The sequence below is a fragment of the Anticarsia gemmatalis genome, chromosome 19 (genome assembly GCF_050436995.1).
Source record: "Anticarsia gemmatalis isolate Benzon Research Colony breed Stoneville strain chromosome 19, ilAntGemm2 primary, whole genome shotgun sequence".
In the NCBI taxonomy this organism is placed as follows: domain Eukaryota; kingdom Metazoa; phylum Arthropoda; class Insecta; order Lepidoptera; family Erebidae; genus Anticarsia; species Anticarsia gemmatalis.
In genome coordinates this window covers 3,316,678-3,336,951 of record NC_134763.1, presented here as the reverse complement: position 1 = coordinate 3,336,951, position 20,274 = coordinate 3,316,678, and the positions used below count along the sequence as shown (strand labels likewise).

Genomic DNA, 20,274 nt, shown 5'->3' with positions numbered 1-20,274 from the left:
CCGCCGACGACCCGACCGCGCTCGACGGACGAACTAATGTTTCGATCTCAATGTGCAGGCGTACCAGATCGCGACGCTGATCAAGGACTACATCGAGGCGGTGCGCGGGCCGGTGTCGCCCGCGGTGCCGGCGGCCGCCGAGGCGGGCCCGCCGCCCTCGTGACACCCGGCCGCCTAGTGCCAGTGCTTCCACGTCCGCCGCTAGTGCACCGTGCACGCCGGCCGGGAATGTGACACGTTCGACGCGCGACCTGACCGACTATACGCTGCGCACGATTTGAAACACGCTCTAACCCGACGAGAATCTCTCTCGAATCTCTAGTAAAATTTATTATGTCGCACGGTTTCGTGACGTGCGAACGAATATTTTGAAATTATTTACCGTTCGAGTCTTCCATTCTATTACTGGGTTTGACTAAAATATAAATCGTGTAACGCGTTAGTCTTGGGCTTATTTCGCTCATCTGACTCCGAACATGCGACTGACGCAAGATTTATTCGATATATTAAAAGTTGCGTGCTCGGAGTGAACGCTCGCGTCTCGGACACAGTTGGTAACGCCAGTCATTTTAAGAAGTAAATGTTGGTAGTGACAAGTAAATGAAGAATTGATGCGACCGCATCGGCTCAAAATGTCCCATACGACGACTCGCGAGTCGTTGTTACGTTTATTTTATATTACAATTAGTTGTACATAATCTGTGAACAAGTAACGCATTTACTTCACGAGCAACAGGTCTCAACGAGTGGTGTTAGGTTTTGAGTGTCAGAATGGACGATTTCAGTTGCCAGAAAAGACGGGGAAGCAAAAATGATCCACATACTACATAGTCATTAAAGTAACAGTTTTAACCCACTATTATATAATAGTTGTTATATTCCGGTCTATTGAATTCCTCACAGTAAATGTATGCCAGTATTATTACTGTTAAATTGTATGTTAGATTAAATGTTGCAGTTAGACGTATTGAACGTTGATGTTTAAGATTTATTCTGGTGGTAGATAGTAATCAATCTTATTCCCCTTTAGTCTTTGGTATTGTAAGATCTAGTATCGACATTTTGAACTATGTGTTTACTTAACGCGGATATAGGTAAAGTGTCCATACAAGCGGCTAAGCCAACCCACTGTGAATCATTCTATTATGATATTCTATTAAAACTTAACTTTGTTGTAGAGTATATAATGTGTAATAGTGACTGTGCGACTTACAGTCTACTATTGAAATAAGAATACGTGAACAAGTGTTACATGCGAGTTGGATTAAGATATAATTATACGCATTGTGTTATTGCTACTACAGTATTCCATCAGTAGCAATTATTGAAGTGTTTAGTATAATAAAATGTCTAGGGAAAGATATCAAAGTTTTGATTAGTATGTATGTACCAAATGTATTCTTGTTTCTGTGACTGTATTTCCACATATTAACATTTCAGATTCCTACTCTGTATCCTACTATAGAAATATCTTCCCTCTAGAGTCCCGATAGTATATAATAGAAATTATACATTTCTTTATAGTATGCCTAATAGTATATTTTATCCTGAACTCTTGTTTTGTGCCTTGTATAAAGCTGAAGTAATGTTGCTGATCAAAGCCTATCATTTAAATCTCTAACAAATTGCATTTATCAATTAAAATAATGAGTTTATAATATAAGGGCTGTCAGCGCATTATTAGGCGAAATTCTGTGAGCGTTTGTGCAAATTTATTGTGACTGCAAAATAATTACTGATTGTTTAAAAAGTATAACTTCTATCATGCATATTACACTATATTGCACAATGTTATGTCTCAATATTTTATTGTAATAATAAAAATATATTTGATATTGTAGAACTAATTGGAATGTAAGAAATTTTACTTTGTCGTGACGCTAAGTTGTAGAGGCGCTGCGTTATTCTCTTTATTTGAGGAAAATGTTCAATTTTGTCTAAACTGTTATGATATTGATATTTCGACCGATATTCGTATGTAACAAGACTGATGTTCAAACAGCAGACGTTTATCAAAACTAAAAGACAACGAGGACTATTGACAATGTTGTATTACTGATAAGAGTGAAAGAAATAAACAGAATAGCAGCGCCTCAAAAGGTGAACATACTCGTTTCCGTCGGTACTACCACTGGTATAGGCAATGATTTTTTGCTTCGCTTCCTGCGACTATGTCTATAAACAGATTATCGGTATTATCGTCGGTGACATTCTGCGCTTTTGACCATTTGCGATCATTTGTCATTTCGCGCTTTTGACTTTATGCTCCTAAACGGTGTAGTGCGCCCTGGACGTGACGCGCGGAGGTGATGTCGCTCCGTGGAGCGTCGCGTCCATATCTCTCGTTGTTGTATCGTCGACACACGTTATATCTGACCTCTTTGGTGCTTATCCCGAAGTTGCTTAGCTTGTGTTTCTGATCTCATATTGAGTATTATTTATTTAGATGCCATATTTTGATTTACGAGCAATATTTGATTAGGTTTTATTTATTTTTAATAATGTATTTTGATAACTTTGTATATAATTGGTGAACCAAAGACTTGAAACGTCCCTTTGGATAATTATTATCTTTTACTTATTCCAATTAGACTTTTTGTAAATAATTATTGACATCATAGTATACTCATTGACGTGAAATTCTCGTAATATCATAGAGGCTGAAATTATATTAAATTATTGGAACGTTTGGCATTCGGTACGATGTTTTTGGCTTCCGGCTTATTGTAAGTCAATTATTTAATGTTATGAATTTTTAACACCGTTACTTCGTAATAACACGATTTATAAATTTATACGCGCACGGTTCTGTACAGGGCTTGTGTGATCTGTTCGATCCTGAAGACCTTAAGACAAGATTAGCTTTCCTTGTAAGCACGAGAACTGTAGGAATCGCGCGCGTCAGTACTAACATTGAGCACACTATATCTATAGACAATATTTCAAACTAGAATCGTTTCTTGTAGGCGTAAGTTTAAAACTAATATAATAATATAGGATAATGTATGTCAGTGAAGCATCGACAGTGAGCACTATAACTACGTGTTAATTATTAGCCACCACTCATACTGCCCAAATAGACTGAAGGTGTCCAAATATTTTATCATTTTTGATCGATTGTTTTTGTTACATTGTGTATGGAATTTTACCCAATTATTTGAATGCCAAATAAATAATTACAAAGCATTTGTTGTTTTTTATTTTTATTGAAAATTAATTTATTTTTATACTTATTTTAATAATACGTTTATATTACTGCGTCACTAATCCTAGGTAGTCGTCCATCAATGTCCCAATTGCGAACTGAAATGATAAAATTAAGACTGTTTTGAAAAAAAATACAAAAATTAAAAATTGCTAGTATTGTTACGTTTTTCCTCTGAACAGTCGAATGGAAATGTTTTTGTTTTGTTGGCGCGTTCATTTCATTTAGTCGACATGCACAAATAGTACTGAGGGAATAGGAATATGAAAATGTGCTGTTAATGGTCTTTCTTTCACGAAAAACTGCTAAACCGATCCAGATTTAAATTAGCGGGGCGATACTTTTTATTCCAGAAAAAGAAGCGGAACGTTTATAACTTTACAGGAAATACGCATGATTTAAAATAATTGTGTGTGTGTGAATTGAGTGAGCACCCTAAATAAAATTCAATAATATATACTAGTCATTTAGTAAAAGGTGTGAAACAATTGTAAAAACAATCTTACAATTTGTAAAAGGATAAAACATGAGATATATCAGTTAATGAATGCTCACTCAGTTCGCACATACGACCACCCTGAATCTCAGAACGTATGAAGAATTCATGTAAGATTTATGTACTACTCTTTAGTAAAACCTTTGTAAAGTTGTCGTTTTAGATATCAATCGCCAAGGGCCGTATAAAAAAAAATTACAAATACTTTCATATGCTCACTCAATTCACACACTTTGAAAGGACCCGATTTCTTATGAACAAACCATAATTTCATTTTGTTATAAATCTTGTTTTATTAAAAGGTATACACGTGATTTTGTAAAATACAAAGCGAACCATAAATGTAGCACGTTTTGTAATAGTTAATTAATATAAGTGCTCACTCAATCCACACAATTCTGAAAAGTTATAAACGTTAATATCTTTGAATTTATAAGGATTAGAAAGCTATAAATTGCGCTAGTTTTAGTAAAGAAAAGTTACTAAAGATTTGCCATTTTACATTTAGTACTCTCAGTTTACTCTAAAAGATATTCAACTGTTTGTGTTTCAATGAAAATCTGCCATACTGTAGGGTTGTCACGCTGGACATTTTTGCTGAACTAAAATTTTATTTATTTTATAATGACCTTACACCACCAGGAAAAACAATAACATTGATAACATTGGTCAACACGAATTTTGAGTCTGAGTTCTGTACCTTCGATTTTGATTACGTATACCTAACTAAATAAAGAAATCATATTTTTACCTAAAAAAGTTTGCTTTTGTAGCTTTTAGAACGAATTTTAAATTTTAATGGAAAAGCTCTTTATTCACATTCAATTATAAATATATAAAAGTAAAAAAGTTATGATTTATGTATTTTTATTAATTAAAATGATGAAATAAGGCATTAAGAAACACAAAATACAAAAACGATACAATTTTTTTTTTAGAAATGAATGCTTTTGGTTTTTCTTGTGTGAAAATATGAACTTGATGTATCAGTAGGCTCTCTCCATATTTGTGGTAATGCAAACTTCATCTTTTTTTTCTCTCCTCAGTACCAGGCTGAAAAAAAAATTAATAACATTAATGAACGATGTACACATGTAATGTATATTTAAAAAAAAATATATAGGCATATAAATGTTCATTTAATATAAGGAGTATTTTTTTACCTTCGAAAGTGTTTTTGCAGTTATTACACAAGAAGTGAGGTGCCCATATTTTATCCTGATTTCGTACTGACATATTAAAGTAAGCTTCATAGGCTTCACAAAATGCCTTATTTGATGATAAACAAATTTTATTGGCTTTCACTTTAATAAATTCACCACAAATGTAGCAAAAAGAGTCCACTTCGTTTTTACACTTTTTCGATGCCATTTTTAGACCCCGAGACGCAAAAAAATACGTTTTTCCTTAAAAGAATGCGCACGCGCATACTGCCATGATACTCTGCTACCACTCACTTCACACCCCCAGCCCCCTTACCCCTGGTTTTGCATCATAAATGCAACGGCTCTTCAAAAGATCTGCCAAAAGCCCATATATTTAGGTTTCGTTATATATAGTGCAAAAGCAAACTTAATTTATTATTAATGTTGTTCCTGTTTTCTTTTTGATTTATATTATCAGAAAATATTCATTAAAACACAGGCTCAAAAAAAAATTTTTTTTTTGTCGACTTGTGAATAGGTACATTATTGCACTGTACTACGTATGCCACACAATAATACGATTAATGTTAAATGACAAACTTAACAAACAAACAGGATTGAATAATCCGAAACTAGGTGCATATTATTATGAGGGTAGTTTAGTAAAATTAACAAAATATGGATAAGGCTGCGTTCGGAAATACCGTGACAACCCTACAGTATGGCAGATTTTCATTGAAACACAAACAGTTGAATATCTTTTAGAGTAAACTGAGAGTACTAAATGTAAAATGGCAAATCTTTAGTAACTTTTCTTTACTAAAACTAGCGCAATTTATAGCTTTCTAATCCTTATAAATTCAAAGATATTAACGTTTATAACTTTTCAGAATTGTGTGGATTGAGTGAGCACTTATATTAATTAACTATTACAAAACGTGCTACATTTATGGTTCGCTTTGTATTTTACAAAATCACGTGTATACCTTTTAATAAAACAAGATTTATAACAAAATGAAATTATGGTTTGTTCATAAGAAATCGGGTCCTTTCAAAGTGTGTGAATTGAGTGAGCATATGAAAGTATTTGTAATTTTTTTTTATACGGCCCTTGGCGATTGATATCTAAAACGACAACTTTATAAAGGTTTTACTAAAGAGTAGTACATAAATCTTACATGAATTCTTCATACGTTCTGAGATTCAGGGTGGTCGTATGTGCGAACTGAGTGAGCATTCATTAACTGATATATCTCATGTTTTATCTTTTTACAAATTGTAAGATTGTTTTTACAATTGTTTCACACCTTTTACTAAATGACTAGTATATATTATTAAATTTTATTTAGGGTGCTCACTCAATTCACACACACACAAATAATTACTCACAATGCCGGTGGCGTCGACCCTGGTGCCGACGATCTTCAACCGGATGACGTCCTCCTCCTGAATGACGTTGTCTTCCTGCTTGCTCTTGTAGCACGGCGGGTTCACGTTCGGACAGAACTCCATGTCGGCGGGGATCGACTGTTACGTACAAATAATAACAATTACATCATAGTTCTATCAATAAAACAACTAAAACATTTTTTTTTATTTGATTTTTTTTAATAGTAACCTGAAGTTTGGTAACGATAAGGAGCAATAGGCTTGCCCCCAGGAAGGTTTCACACGTGTGCGTTCGCGCAGCGGAATGTTGTTGAATTTAAAGATATTAATTATGCAGATATTTAGTGTATGACGTCGTATAATTGTGTATGGTAAAAAAAAAATTGTGTACGCAGCCATTGTGGAGAAATTCACCAAAAACTGATTCCGCTGGGCGAACGTTGTCCTGGTGGAACTTATTTTAATCCATAGACTTTAGAAGAAAAGAGGTGTGTCCAAAAATTAGTGTGTATTTGTGTGTAATTGTGTATGTATGAATAAAATGAGTGCATGCATAAACTTCGGAGAAATTCAAGTTTCCGCTGCGCGAACGTTTGGCCATTAGCTAGTTTTCATATAAAGCGCTTACATAGAGAGCTGTAGATTTTTACATACGTTGTTTTGAATTTGTTTATATTTGTTTAAAAAACAGATTTAGAAAAAATCGTAGGGCTTAAAAGATAAAAATATAAACGTAAAATACACTTAATAGGTCTTAGTTCTTAAAGTATGCACTTTGGGGTCTAGATTTTCACGTTTATACAAACCTTGTAAGTATCTGAAACATGTTGCCAAGTATCAATGATGTTCCGTTAGTAATTAAAGAGTTAAAGGACAATTTTACCATGAATAGATCACTGTTTACAAAACAGTCAAATATCACGACGTTCTAAAGGAATTGCATGGTAAAATGTATGCCAAAAATTAGTTTATTCTTCAACTATTCACATGCAAAATTTCATGTCATTAAATTTAGTAATTAAAGAAATCAATTAAAATACTGACGAAGCATCGAAAACCTACATAACCCGACCAAGTTCGGATGGCTACAAAAAAGCGTCCATGCAATATATTTAGGTAACATCCCAAAATTTACCGTATAATACCGGTATTGAATTGGTATAGGTGATAACACAATTGTTGTTTCGATATAATTTAAAGGTCATTTATTTTTGTACACCAAATTGTTGTTCAATTGTTCTGATTTTTCAGCTCCAGAATTGACTGGAATAATTCCGGAGTTCCGATAGGTATTCACATTTTTTAAAAGTTAATATTTTGATTTAATTATATTCTTGTGAACGCACGTTATTTAACGTCTGTGGAATATTCCACAAACTGCTAGTCGAACAGGACGCGCGCGGCTTCCCGCTTGAAACGGTACTTCCATCCTTGAAGAAAAGAGAGGGCAATAATATGTAATATACTTAATAAAAAAAAATTTGTACACGGATATTTAAATAGAAAAGTACTTGTTAATTGAAGATTTGTTTTTATCGTAGATAGTTGGGTTATTATTCAAAAAATATTTTTAATTCAAGAAATGCAATTGTTTTATTTTTTCCTAACGCTTGTGTACGGAACTGTACCATATTAGTAAATACTATATTGGAAGGTTAAGAACGTCTCTTAGATATATGGCTGGGCCGCTTTTTTGTAGCTATCCGAACTTGGTCGGGTTATGTAGGTTTTCGATGCTTCGTCAGTATTTTAATTGATTTCTTTAATTACTAAATTTAATGACATGAAATTTTGCATGTGAATAGTTGAAGAATAAACTAATTTTTGGCATACATTTTACCATGCAATTCCTTTAGAACGTCGTGATATTTGACTGTTTTGTAAACAGTGATCTATTCATGGTAAAATTGTCCTTTAACTCTTTAATTACTAACGGAACATCATTGATACTTGGCAACATGTTTCAGATACTTACAAGGTTTGTATAAACGTGAAAATCTAGACCCCAAAGTGCATACTTTAAGAACTAAGACCTATTAAGTGTATTTTAAGTTTATATTTTTATCTTTTAAGCCCTACGATTTTTTCTAAATCTGTTTTTTAAACAAATATAAACAAATTCAAAACAACGTATGTAAAAATCTACAGCTCTCTATGTAAGCGCTTTATATGAAAACTAGCTAATGGCCAAACGTTCGCGTAGCGGAAACTTGAATTTCTCCGAAGTTTATGCATGCACTCATTTTATTCATACATACACAATTACACACAAATACACACTAATTTTTGGACACACCTCTTTTCTTCTAAAGTCTATGGATTAAAATAAGTTCCGCCAGGACAACGTTCGCCCAGCGGAATCAGTTTTTGGTGAATTTCTCCACAATGGCTGCGTACACAATTTTTTTTTTACCATACACAATTATACGACGTCATACACTAAATATCTGCATAATTAATATCTTTAAATTCAACAACATTCCGCTGCGCGAACGCACACGTTTCACACACCTCTACCTTCACCTTTGGGTATAACAGGAGTCTTACAGGAGAGTCTTACTGACTTATGTATGTAACAATTGATTCTAGTGTGTCAAAATATAAAACAGTATGGTAAGACTTACGTGATGTGAAATAAAACAACTGAGTGGTCCAATCTGTGCAAACATCCCAACCTGCAAAATAATGTTACATGTTACTAGTGGCCCACCCTGGTTTATGAGTTATATTGCAAAAAAACCTTTACAATTTTTACACAATTAACCTTCTTTTTGAATCACTCTATCTATTAAGAACAAAACATAGTTTTAAGGATCTAAGCATGCATAAGGCAAAACAGTCTTAAGTGGCTTTGTTTTAAACTATGTGGTGATAAAGAGATTAATTATTTACAAATTAGCCTTTTTTAAATTATTTTAACCAATTACTGTCCCATTGTCAGGCAGACTATACATATGGTGAAAAAATTAGGTTAAAATGCTTCAATTGCTATTTAGCAGTTTAGACTTCTGAACTACAGTCAGAGACCACTTTTGAGCACAGTGAGTTAAGACAGGCAAAATACATAAGATTATCAGATTAAAACAGGAATATACACAAGTCACAAGCTAATTACCAACATGCAATATGGTTACTAAAATGATATTTAGATTTATTATGAGGAAAAATAATATTACCTTGTTAACTTGAGTGACAATAGCATCTAGCACCTCTCCTTTAAAAGGTCTGAACACAATAGCTTTGTATTTGACAGGGTATACCACAAACCCTTGTCCAGGCTGAATGAGACCTGCTCCTATACTGTCAATAGCTGTTACTGCTATCACAAAACCATACCTGCAAACAATTACATTGATACATGACATAATAATCATGCTATTCAAAACTTTATGCGCTGGTAACAAACTTGACGGTACAATCAGTATAAAGACGCAGTGTTACAGACTTTAGAAGCTAGAATACTTAGGTATTTAATGATTATTAAATACATAATATATAATACTCTAACATCACCCTTTAACTTCCCATTAACATGTAATGCCAATAGGGCAACAATATAATTAACAATTATGAACAAAATACAAGACAGTCAACTTATTCGGTCACATGCGGCATATTTAAGTAACATAAAACACCAAACATAGCACGTAAACAGTCTAACGCAACTGCAGAAATGTTAATATCTCAGTTTGTAAATCCTAACCTCTAATTTAAAAGCTAATAAACTTTGTTTTTATTTACTTACTTCCCTGTGCAAGTTCCTTCTACTTCGGTGTACAGCTTTTGTTTAACAATATCAAGTAATTGAGGTCCGAAATATCTTGGATGAAGCAGAATTTCATGTTCTAAAGAAATCTGAAACGTTTGTTTACAAACCAAGTTTTATATTAGCAATTACATTAGGAACCTGTGAATTAAAGACTTTAAACTTACGTGATAAAACATAGTGAATGTTTTTTTGGTACTAAAACAAAATTATTTTTAGTTAAATTTCATTTAAATGCTTGAACTTATCACTACCAAGTTAAAACGGTGGTCTTTGGCGTCACAACAAATATCTGTCATTGTCAAGAATGTCAAGTATAATTTTGACAGATATACTGAAACGTGACGTGACAGGTCAATAGACTTACAAATTCACAACAGGGCTGACTTAGCGAATATGCGTGGAATGGAACGAAACCGATCTTGTTTTAGTGATGTGGCTGTATGCAATACTTTAAGTCAGTACCATTTTTAATCGATTTATGCATTTCTCTTCTTGAAAAAACCGATTAGAGTTAATGGGCAAGTTTGATAGTACAGCAGCGAAATTACATGCTAATTTGTTGTCTAGTTCGAAAAGACAAAGAGATTTTGTCACAGTTTTTGGTTGAGCTGAAACAGCTTGAGGCTCAGAGGATTTAGAATTAATATCATCCATATGATTAAGATTGACGTACTGTAAAGAATAAAAATATTTTTTTAGAATGACTATTTAGATATTCTTTACAGCTTATAATGATCAGTCTTTATCTCATCAATATGTGTTGAGGAAATTCCACTATTACTACCCGTAGGCACATTGTCTAGCTAGTAATAATGTGAAATAAAATAAAAACTTTTGATACCAATATATTTCCCTCTTTATAAAATTTGTTATTCCTTGACTACCTCTATTAATGTTAACTAAGCAATCTGATTTAATTTTAATAAAATCTGAATCGATAAAAAGAAAAATCGGATAAAAATTAATTAGGAATGTCGTTCTTGACATCACTATGATTACTCAAAAATGCCAAATGAATGGCAGACTTGTGTATCGTAATCAGATTGTTGTAAAAAATGGCAAAAACTTACGATTATTTATTTAAATTACTTCTGATAGGTGATTCTGGAGTGGGAAAGACGTCTATATTGTTTAGATTTTCAGAGGATGCTTTCAATATTTCATTTATATCGACTATTGGTGAGTGCTTTGATTCATGTCTTTATATCAAAGGTTATTGTCAGATAATTTTTTGTCATGAACAGGATTTTTTGTTTCAATGTTCATTGTGTCTATTTTTTATCCTGATACATATTCATGGCGGATGGGGCGCGGCGCCGTGATAAATGGAGCCCTTATCGAATTAAATGGATCGAGAGTTTATGACATCATACACACTAATTAATTAGTTGCCTCCCGAATAACAGTCGACTGGTTGTTGCAGGTATCGACTTCAAAATACGTACGATAGATTTAGACGGGAAAAAAGTAAAATTACAAATATGGTAAGTGTGTTTTGTAGTTTTTTTGGAGTGTTTGTTTTTAGGGGATAAAATAAAGTGGATCTATTAGGAGGCGGGGTCATATTAGAGTTAGCGGCCAGTATGCTGTCGCAAATTAGTAATGAAGCTAATACAATGTACCCACATCCTTTCTGTAGCCAGTGAACACAATGGTTGAAGCTGTAGCTCTATAAGACAACAGAGAACAAAACAACAATTTACATTTCCAGTGGTGGCCTCAATCAACTTCAGTAGCACTAAACTTGTGAACTATGTATTTAGATGTTCTTATTCATGACATTGTACAAAATAAAAATGTATTTATCCTGTTAAAATCAGCATAATTTGCATTTATAAAACTAATAACTTCTTTTTAAAAACATTACTGATATTTAGTCAACTAGTATTAAGTAATGTTCAACAACTTTCAGGGACACTGCGGGTCAAGAAAGATTCCGTACAATCACCACAGCATATTACCGAGGTTCAATGGGAATTATGCTTGTTTATGACGTAACAAATGAAAAGAGCTTTGAAAATATTAAGAATTGGATAAGGAATATTGAGGAAAATGCCAGTGCCGATGTGGAAAAGATGATCCTTGGGAACAAGTGTGACTTAGAGGCAAAAAGACAGGTAAACACTTAACATTGTTATCAATACAGTTATAAGAATGTTTATATTCTATTTTTAGTCTTCCAGTGTAAATATACAGACCAATTAAAGTCTGTCATACTCTATCTGCACTAATATTAAAACAATTATTGCTGCAAAACAACTACATAAATGTTATCTTTAGTACATTTATCCATAACAATCCAACATAAATGTATCATTAATGAAAATGCAGTGTTAGTCAGTGATTTTATGTAATATCCCTAAGGAAGAACCTAACAATATGGTGACAATATTATTATTGAAACTAAAATAGCAATAATACCACTAATAACATTACTGTTACTGTTGTTTGTTTGTCTGTTTCTTAGTTGTCAAAATTTCTCAACATAATATTTAGATGAAGCTTTAGTTAAACATTAAACCAAATCACAGGCAATTTTTTTACTATCAATTATAAATGTTTTTTAAAATATAGGTTATACACTCATACTGTTATCTTGTATTGGTGCTGATAAGTGTTGAATAAACTGCTAATATGTTGCTAATAGAATTATAGTGTGTTAGTCATTAATAAGTTACTATGAAGTTAGTCTTCTTCTTCTATCATGCCAATGACTCACCACAATCATACTTATACAGTACCAGAACTTGGCAACATCAACAGGACTATCTATCGCCAAGTTAAGGTCCTATTATGAAGTTATTGGTTACTTAGTTAAGTCTCAAAGATCTTTGACAGTTGTTACCAGTAGTCAGAGACTTGAAGTCTTGCCAATGGGTCAGTCTTATCATGGTCATATAATATAAGTAACTAGGTTTTGGAGGTCTGATAGGCTCCATGTAAAATAATGGTATTCAGCTGCACTATACAACAATAATTAACATTAACATAGCATATTGAAACAGGAGTTATATAATTAACTATGTTTTAAAGTAGTTAGTATAATGTCCTTCCTCTGAATAGACTTTTCCATAATGAATCAGATCAGGTGAAGTTGCAGTCTTTTTCCTATTGTTCAGTTCATTATTTATATGAAAATATAATACATGGTCAGTTGCTTTTGTATTCATAATATAAGTTTGAATAATCTGTTATTAAGTGCTCTACATAGTAATTTTTTTTCTATAGTATTTTAGCTTAGTTAATGCAAAGTTTCTACCAACTCATGTAAGAATTAATAGTGTTCAGGGTAAACAATGGTTATAACATTCATATCCTTTTTTCATGCCTATATTATTTTTTATCGTGTTTGAGGGGAAACCCTTGCTGGGAAATGTAGTCCAACTTACTTGTTTCCAAGATAAAATGTTCCCTGTTGAGTCATGGGTTATGGTAAATCCCTCACCATCATCAATTATGGAATCTTCCATTTTATTATGTATATTTTTTATTTTGATAATAGTTAAATAGAGAAAATATGTTGTATTATTTTTTTATATTTTTAGGTATCAAAAGAAAGAGGTGAACAGTTAGCTGTAGAATATCAGATTAAATTTATAGAAACGTCAGCGAAAGACTCGTTAAATGTGGAATCAGCGTTTTATACTCTAGCAAGGGATATCAAGGCTAAAATGGAAAAGAAACAGGTAAGAAACACATTTATCATGCTAAAAGAAAGTAGTTCATAAACATTAACACCAATATTTCCACAAATTCGAAATAATGGGATTGATGATCACAGATACATGGTCAAACTTTGTAGTAAACAATATCGCAATAGTTCTATGTGCTCCCTCCTTGTTGTATATTCGTACTGAAGTCAGTTCAATGCATAAACTAATATACCTAAATATGTCGCTGTACACATATTTAATAATTGTAGAATTTGCGAATCATCTAAATGCCGTCAATTTAAAAGAGTATGACCACTCTTCAAGCATGTAGGTACATCAATGATTTATGCGTGCTGAAGTTGAGTGTGTGCCAATAAATAGATAGTTCGCGAGACAAACTCACTTCAAATATTTTAACGACAGTCGTCTTGCGTGTCCTCGATGTAGGAAATAAATACTACGCACAAGGATAATTATTCCGGTTAAATATAAATAACAAAACCTATTTCATAACATGAAGGAAATGATGACATCACATGGAATTTTCTTATCAGCTGGGAATATTGCCATAACACAAGCTGTGATTGTTTATGTGCCATGTCCATCAATGTCACATCTATCTATTCTTGTACTAAACATACCTACATAACTTGTTGGTAATTCTTTAGCCTCTAAGAAACTACATACTGTTTTGCTTAGTTGATAAAGCTTAAGGGCTACTTCAAATGCTTATTTTAATTTTATAGAGATTTCAAAATGCTTTTGTTCTTTACAATCTTGACCCAATTTGATTCAGAAGCTTTCTATAATCATAGGTTTAAAAACAATTCTATAGGTCCATTGTTCATGGACTTTCACCAATTATATGTTATTTACATTGTTGTGCATGTAACAATTGTATCAAGGTCTTATTCATAAACGGGACTATTTGTGATCTCGTCCCACCACCTACTTAATAAATTATCGTAATAGAAACTGCAATGGACACAATATGACCGCCACGTCAAAATATGTGGTAAACTGGGGTATTTTTATAGCGCTAATAAAAAAATACGCGTACAGCGATAGTGAGAGGCATCTTTGTAGACCACGGGGTAATAGGCCACGGGTAGGCATGTTGGGAAAAAATCTTAGCCTTTACATATTTTAGTGCAAGGTTACGTTACATACGTTCATCTTAAGTTAAGTCACGTTCATCAATTATAAGCTTTCCACTACATTTAGGTACTATCAAACATTTCCCAATATTACGTTTCTAAAATGTCTTCTTTTGTTCCATGACATTCTATGCGAATACAGAAGGTAATGTTACGAGTGTATTTTGTTTTTACCGTTGTCTTTTTGTTTGCTTGTTTAGTTTCAAGTACAAAAAATAGCAATAATTGCCGTGTATTACTAATTAGTGGCACGTTTTCGTGTGGAGATTTATTCGTACATAAATATGTAGGTGCATTGCATGCATTTGCCTTTTTTGTATAGATGTTCTAATAGCTTACCTATTCACATTACGACTAATGCTGAAATTATATAAATGAGTACATAAATATCTGTTGTTAGGTTTGCTAGTTTAAAAATAACTTGTTTATTTTGTTACTTACGACGTTCATGATTGATATAGTAAACTAGAATTTCAAACATATACATGAAATATGACTGAATTTAAATGATGAATTACTTAATAATTTTAGAAGTATTTCCATAGTGCCTCATTTTCTATTGGTCAAAACCGAAAAGTCTAAAAGTTTCGGGTTCGATTCCCGAATCAATTCGATAGTGTATTTTGTTAGGAATATTTCAGGTAAATAAACGCTGTCAGAGGATATATGAGGTTAGTTAATTTATATTACGAAGCAGGAAACTTCGCATTGCTGTAGTTATCTTTAGATTAGTTATTAATACGTGTAGTAATTCCATTTAGTATTATGTTTTACGGTATCTTAAATGTTTTATTTCATCATTGCTTCGATAACTCGCACAGAGATAGCAGTTTTGTGTATCTGACGTTGCGGATGGACTTCCTAATGCGTAGGCTATTGTGAGGCTCTGGAGGAATGCTTTCATCCTCACCCTCATGTCTTTAAGAGCTTTCTGAAAAACAAGCATGTTATGCTACTTCTAACAAAATACAAAATGTGCTGCTTTCTACACACTGAGCATAGTAAACAGGCAGTTGAAACTGGTGTTAGGGAAAGGTATCCTTTCGATCAAAGCCAAGAGTTATGGAGCCAAAATAGTATGTAGGTGCTAATACACCTTACTTAATAATCTTCTCCTTCTGTGATGATAGTTGCCTTGTCTTGCATTAATACTATGGTTCGAAATGAAAGTGTTAATGAGTCTTAATTAAAGCCTAAAAAACATGCAGAGTTGATCTTTTTCTTGAACGTTTTGTTAACTATACCATATCTTCTGATTAATTACTTGTATCACTTAACTAGCAGTGTTGAACAAGCCGCCTAGATGTCGATAGTGCGCCATCATCGATAACATTCACGTAGAAAATGTAGATTATTCATATACTTCTTTGAAAGCTTTATCAGATAAGCATTGTTACTTATCGTCGTTACGGTATTTTTCACGTAACAAGTCAACTCTTATCATTTTTAAGTGCATCACTCGTAGATTTTGCAGACATAGAATGAACCATAACTGAACTGATAATATTATCAATAGTTGTATTTATTCTTAGATGAATAGAATATTATTTTTAATTTATTTATTTATGTTAGGAAGTAACTGGAGTTAATAACATTAATAGATGATTGTTTTCCTCACTAGTATGCTTTACATCGTTATTTCGTAAGACTTAAATGAATCCTAATGTGTCATGGTGCGTGTGCAGGAGGCGAGTAACCCCGGCGGCGCGCGGACGGGCGGCGGGCACCAGCTGCGCGCCAACGAGCAGCAGCGCAAGCCGCCGTCGTGGCTGTCGCGCTGCAGCTTGCTCTGACGGCGCCCCGCGCCCCGCCCCCGCCGCCTCCACAGACATTACACACATAACACCCACCTCGACTATATTTTTCGATCTTTTTAAACTGGTGCGTCAACTCCGTAGGGGGATCAGACTTGCTTTTTGTATTTTTATATCCGACTATGATACCTACTTCGACGTTTGGTTGAGACGAAACAGTATTTTTTCGTAAATTATCTTGTACATTTGTTTACTTCTAAAGTGACGATTTATTTTTATATTAGGGCGAAATTACGGTGTTACATCATACAAATAATGGTTGGAAGGTTTATTCAATAGATTGTTTAGCTGTACTTTTCCTTTTGCTATTTTAATTAAGATATATATTTTAATGTAATATATGATATTTAATTTGAATAAAGTGCTTTTTTACATAACTAGTTTTTGTAATAATTAAACCACCCAAATTAATAATAGTATCAACATTTTATTGGCCAACATTATATACAAAATGAAGTATTTTTGTGTTTTTTAAACAAATGGAAGAATAAACCTCTAGCTTCAGTGTACCCAAAAAATTACATCACTTGTAACACATTTGGTACTATAAACTAGAATTTAAGTAACAACAACTATTAATAAATGCTTTCATGTTGCTTGTACTTGTTTGCGGGATGCTCTGAAGGGCCACAGGGCCAGGTTCTTCACACCTATTAAGGCACCTTTTGATGCTAGAATTAAAAGATGGACCAGTGTCTTTAATGTGAGAACTGTGATGTCTGCGGTCCACTGTGATCCTTTCCTCCAGTATACTACATATAACGGTAATGGTGGGAGGCTGTCTGACCAAATGCCATTACGATAGTTCTTAGCATGTGCTTCTGCTGACAGCAAGGCTGGGGCTAGTTGTGACTCAATTGTATTTTTCTTAATATCTTTGGGCACTGAAGCTTTAGCAAATCCAAGTTCTATAAGCTTTTGTCCAATGTCTAGGGTCTCCACAGATTTTGCCTGGAATATTAAGATAATTTATTGTCATAACAATATTACGTAAAACAAAATCTGGTGATAGCATTTGACATACAAAAATGATTGGAGTTTAATTATTGTGTTTATTATGCTGTAAAGCAAACATGGTATGTATACAAACTTGATGTGCATAGTACGGCAATACAAGGGTAAGTTATCATTAGTAATCAATCAACTCATAGTTGTCAAACAGGATAAATAAACAGTAAGACATAGGTACCTTAGATTGTGGTAAGTGCAATGAGACAGCAGACACAAGATCCTCTTTATCTCTCCCAATAGGTTTGAGCGTCACTTGGTGACCTCTCGCCACACACTCCAGCCAGTTAACAGCATTCCCACTGACAATGTCAACACCCCATAGCTGTAACAGATGATTTGTTAATCTTGGCAGAGACCCAATTAGGCTAAATCAAGATATCTAACGTAAACACATAACTAACCTTGACTGAAAGAGGTGGTTTACTTGTATGCCATAGTGGTAAGTGTATTGGTGCTTTATGGTTCACCAGAACACGCACTGGTGAATGTTGTACACCTGCATACGTCCCACGTAATGGCTCATGCTGCTTTATGAAGTGATCAGGAACTTTACTTGCTTTAGAGAACTTGCTAACCTAGTTAACAGATTCATTTATACAGATGTTATTACATAATGCCAGTATTATTAAACACAAGATCAAGTGTCACCTACCGGACGGATCTTATGTATTGATACCGCTAAGCCTGCGGTCGCCAGAGCATATACCGCTATCTGTAAATAATTGTCAGGTGATAATCATCGGCTAACCATTGATAAATCTTTTAGGTCACTGCACTTACATTAACTCCGCGATAGTCTTGTTGTAATAGATTTTGAACATTGTAAAAAAATCCGCCTTCTTCTTTTAGTGCCATTTTTTTATTTATTATTAAAAGTCTTTCATAATTTTCGTTATATTAGCTCATCAATATTTTCAGATTTGAGTTAAGGAATTTGCTTTCTTTCACAATTTTTGACATTTTCTTAGTGATGTTGCAAGGCTAGTAAAGTTCACAACTTTTTATTTGCTCGGATTCACAGGCCATAGATTGTTAAATGTAATGTCTATATTGTCTTCTAGTTATATCTTATTACATTTTAGTAACTATGTGCGCAGTTAAAATATCACCAGAATCATTAATAGATTAATTAACAAAGTTATAATAAAATAAATGATGATTGTACACATTTCACACAGACTTAATATAGCAACATCGATTGTATTCCACGTCAACCGTTTGACAGCTGGCTGAAGTACTCGCGGTTATTAGTTCATTTTGGTGTTTTTTGATAAATATTTTCAAAATGATTACTGTACTAAACACAATCGACACGGGTCACGAGGATATGATACATGATGCAGAACTAGATTATTACGGACTTCGATTGGCAACGTGCTCATCCGACAATTCAGTGAAGATCTATGACATCAAGAGCGGTACACAAACTCTTGCTGCTGATCTGAAAGGCCACTTTGGTCCGGTGTGGCAAGTAGCGTGGGCTCACCCGAAGTACGGAAATCTGTTGGCGTCATGCTCTTACGACAGAAAAGTTATTATATGGAAGGAAGCCGGCGAGTGGACAAAACTATATGAATACACTGGCCATGAAAGTTCTGTAAACTCTATAGCCTGGGCACCCGCCGAATACGGGCTCATCTTAGCTTGCTGCAGCTCTGACGGCTCTGTGTCTATCATAACGTACTCACAGGATGGAGGAAACTGGGATGTTAAGAAGATCCCGGGTGCGCATGCTATTGGCGTAAACTCAGTCAGTTGGTGCCCGGCGATATCCGCCGACCTGAACCTCGACCCGCTGAGCAACAAGGAGGCACCAAAGAGGATAGTTACCGGAGGATGTGATAACTTGATTAAAGTAAGCATTTTATGACATTAGGCAATCATTTTGAACTTGTCTGATAAATTTTCATAAATTGATACTACTTCAATTACAAACATTTACATCATCATATTTATGTTGTGGTGAATAAGTAATAAGGTAATAGTAGTAAGGAGCTCTTCTTTATGTTGCATACTTATATAATTTTAACTGAATTTTAGGTTAATATATTCATAATCCTACTAATCCTAGACACAATAACTTATGAAAGTCATTGAATTTGTGTTTAATTTATGATATGTAAACAGTTTGTTATTTTATTTGCAGATTTGGAGAGAACAAGGTGATTCATGGGTTGAAGAAAACAGGCTTGAGATGCATATGGATTGGGTGCGTGATGTTGCTTGGGCTCCATCTCTTGGTCTTCAACGCTCCATGATTGCCAGCTGTTCCCAGGACAAGAGAGTCGTTATCTGGACCAGTGATGACAATGTGTCCTGGACACCTACCATACTGAATACTTTTGATGATGTAGTCTGGAGTGTGAGCTGGTCTCTCACTGGTAACATCCTTGCAGTGTCAGGAGGAGACAATAAAGTGAGTCTCTGGCGTGAAGGGACCGATGGACAATGGCTATGCATCAGTGAAGTTGCCAAAGGCTTGGGACAAACTCCAAATGATGAAAGAAGCACACTTTGATTTCATTTATGGTTTTCTTTTTGTTTTATTATAATTAATTTGTGAATAATTTCCTAATAGTAATATACATAATATTGATAACTTTCACTCTATGTTTTATTAATATATTTATTCATT

General features: G+C 33.8%; 5 protein-coding genes across 7 annotated transcripts in view; 3 read left to right on the top strand and 2 right to left on the bottom strand.

The window, feature by feature from the left end:
* Positions 1-3,186, top strand: part of Myo81F (unconventional myosin 81F) — a 73,682-nt gene extending 70,496 nt beyond the window's left edge. For both annotated transcript variants that reach the window (XM_076126685.1, XM_076126684.1), the window contains one exon: positions 59-3,186. In XM_076126685.1, the coding sequence (XP_075982800.1) occupies positions 59-163 (105 nt within the window). In that variant the 3' untranslated portion in view covers positions 164-3,186. The remainder of the gene's footprint in view (positions 1-58) is intronic.
* On the bottom strand, positions 3,173-10,304 carry Polr2G (DNA-directed RNA polymerase II subunit Rpb7). Its single transcript, XM_076126689.1, has 6 exons — positions 10,169-10,304; positions 9,981-10,090; positions 9,412-9,571; positions 8,860-8,910; positions 6,236-6,373; positions 3,173-3,303 (listed from the first exon to the last, which is right to left on the bottom strand). Exons 1-6 carry the CDS (start codon positions 10,178-10,180, stop codon positions 3,253-3,255), a joined length of 522 nt encoding a protein of 173 aa, XP_075982804.1. The 5' UTR covers positions 10,181-10,304; the 3' UTR covers positions 3,173-3,252.
* A 703-nt stretch (positions 10,305-11,007) lies between these two features.
* Rab8 (RAS oncogene family member Rab8) lies at positions 11,008-17,005 on the top strand. Of its 2 annotated transcripts, none has more exons than XM_076126688.1 (5): positions 11,008-11,183; positions 11,428-11,488; positions 11,917-12,121; positions 13,550-13,690; positions 16,500-17,005. In XM_076126688.1, exons 1-5 carry the CDS (start codon positions 11,060-11,062, stop codon positions 16,605-16,607), a joined length of 639 nt encoding a protein of 212 aa, XP_075982803.1. In that variant the 5' UTR covers positions 11,008-11,059; the 3' UTR covers positions 16,608-17,005. The 2 variants fall into 2 exon arrangements, with proteins under 2 accessions (XP_075982803.1, XP_075982802.1); XM_076126687.1 differs by lacking the exon at positions 16,500-17,005 and adding an exon at positions 14,957-16,469.
* Positions 17,006-17,035: 30 nt separating this feature from the next.
* LOC142981032 (protein C3orf33) lies at positions 17,036-18,620 on the bottom strand. The gene is made up of 5 exons (XM_076126686.1): positions 18,420-18,620; positions 18,292-18,351; positions 18,041-18,214; positions 17,818-17,961; positions 17,036-17,579 (listed from the first exon to the last, which is right to left on the bottom strand). The coding sequence occupies exons 1-5, from the start codon at positions 18,492-18,494 to the stop codon at positions 17,217-17,219; spliced, it is 816 nt and encodes a 271-aa protein (XP_075982801.1). The 5' UTR covers positions 18,495-18,620; the 3' UTR covers positions 17,036-17,216.
* Positions 18,621-18,838: 218 nt separating this feature from the next.
* Sec13 (nuclear pore and COPII coat complex component secretory 13) lies at positions 18,839-20,244 on the top strand. The gene is made up of 2 exons (XM_076126456.1): positions 18,839-19,494; positions 19,786-20,244. The coding sequence occupies exons 1-2, from the start codon at positions 18,925-18,927 to the stop codon at positions 20,155-20,157; spliced, it is 942 nt and encodes a 313-aa protein (XP_075982571.1). The 5' UTR covers positions 18,839-18,924; the 3' UTR covers positions 20,158-20,244.
* The last annotated feature ends 30 nt before the right edge of the window (positions 20,245-20,274 follow it).

Bases quoted from the DNA above. Each gene is read 5' to 3' on its own strand.
- Polr2G (XM_076126689.1), bottom strand. The intron at 9,572-9,980 runs GTAAGTAAATAA...AATTGTTTGCAG, and splicing joins GAAGGAACTTGCACAGGGAA to GTATGGTTTTGTGATAGCAG. The intron at 8,911-9,411 runs GTAATATTATTT...ATTATTTTGCAG, and splicing joins TTGTCACTCAAGTTAACAAG to GTTGGGATGTTTGCACAGAT.
- Rab8 (XM_076126687.1), top strand. From the start codon at position 11,060: ATGGCAAAAACTTACGATTATTTATTTAAATTACTTCTGATAGGTGAT. The intron at 11,184-11,427 runs GTGAGTGCTTTG...TGGTTGTTGCAG, and splicing joins TTCATTTATATCGACTATTG to GTATCGACTTCAAAATACGT. The intron at 12,122-13,549 runs GTAAACACTTAA...TTATATTTTTAG, and splicing joins ACTTAGAGGCAAAAAGACAG to GTATCAAAAGAAAGAGGTGA.
- Sec13 (XM_076126456.1), top strand. From the start codon at position 18,925: ATGATTACTGTACTAAACACAATCGACACGGGTCACGAGGATATGATA. The intron at 19,495-19,785 runs GTAAGCATTTTA...TTTTATTTGCAG, and splicing joins GATGTGATAACTTGATTAAA to ATTTGGAGAGAACAAGGTGA.
- LOC142981032 (XM_076126686.1), bottom strand. From the start codon at position 18,494: ATGGCACTAAAAGAAGAAGGCGGATTTTTTTACAATGTTCAAAATCTA. The intron at 18,215-18,291 runs GTAGGTGACACT...TCTGTTAACTAG, and splicing joins CAATACATAAGATCCGTCCG to GTTAGCAAGTTCTCTAAAGC. The intron at 17,580-17,817 runs GTACCTATGTCT...TTAATATTCCAG, and splicing joins TGCACTTACCACAATCTAAG to GCAAAATCTGTGGAGACCCT.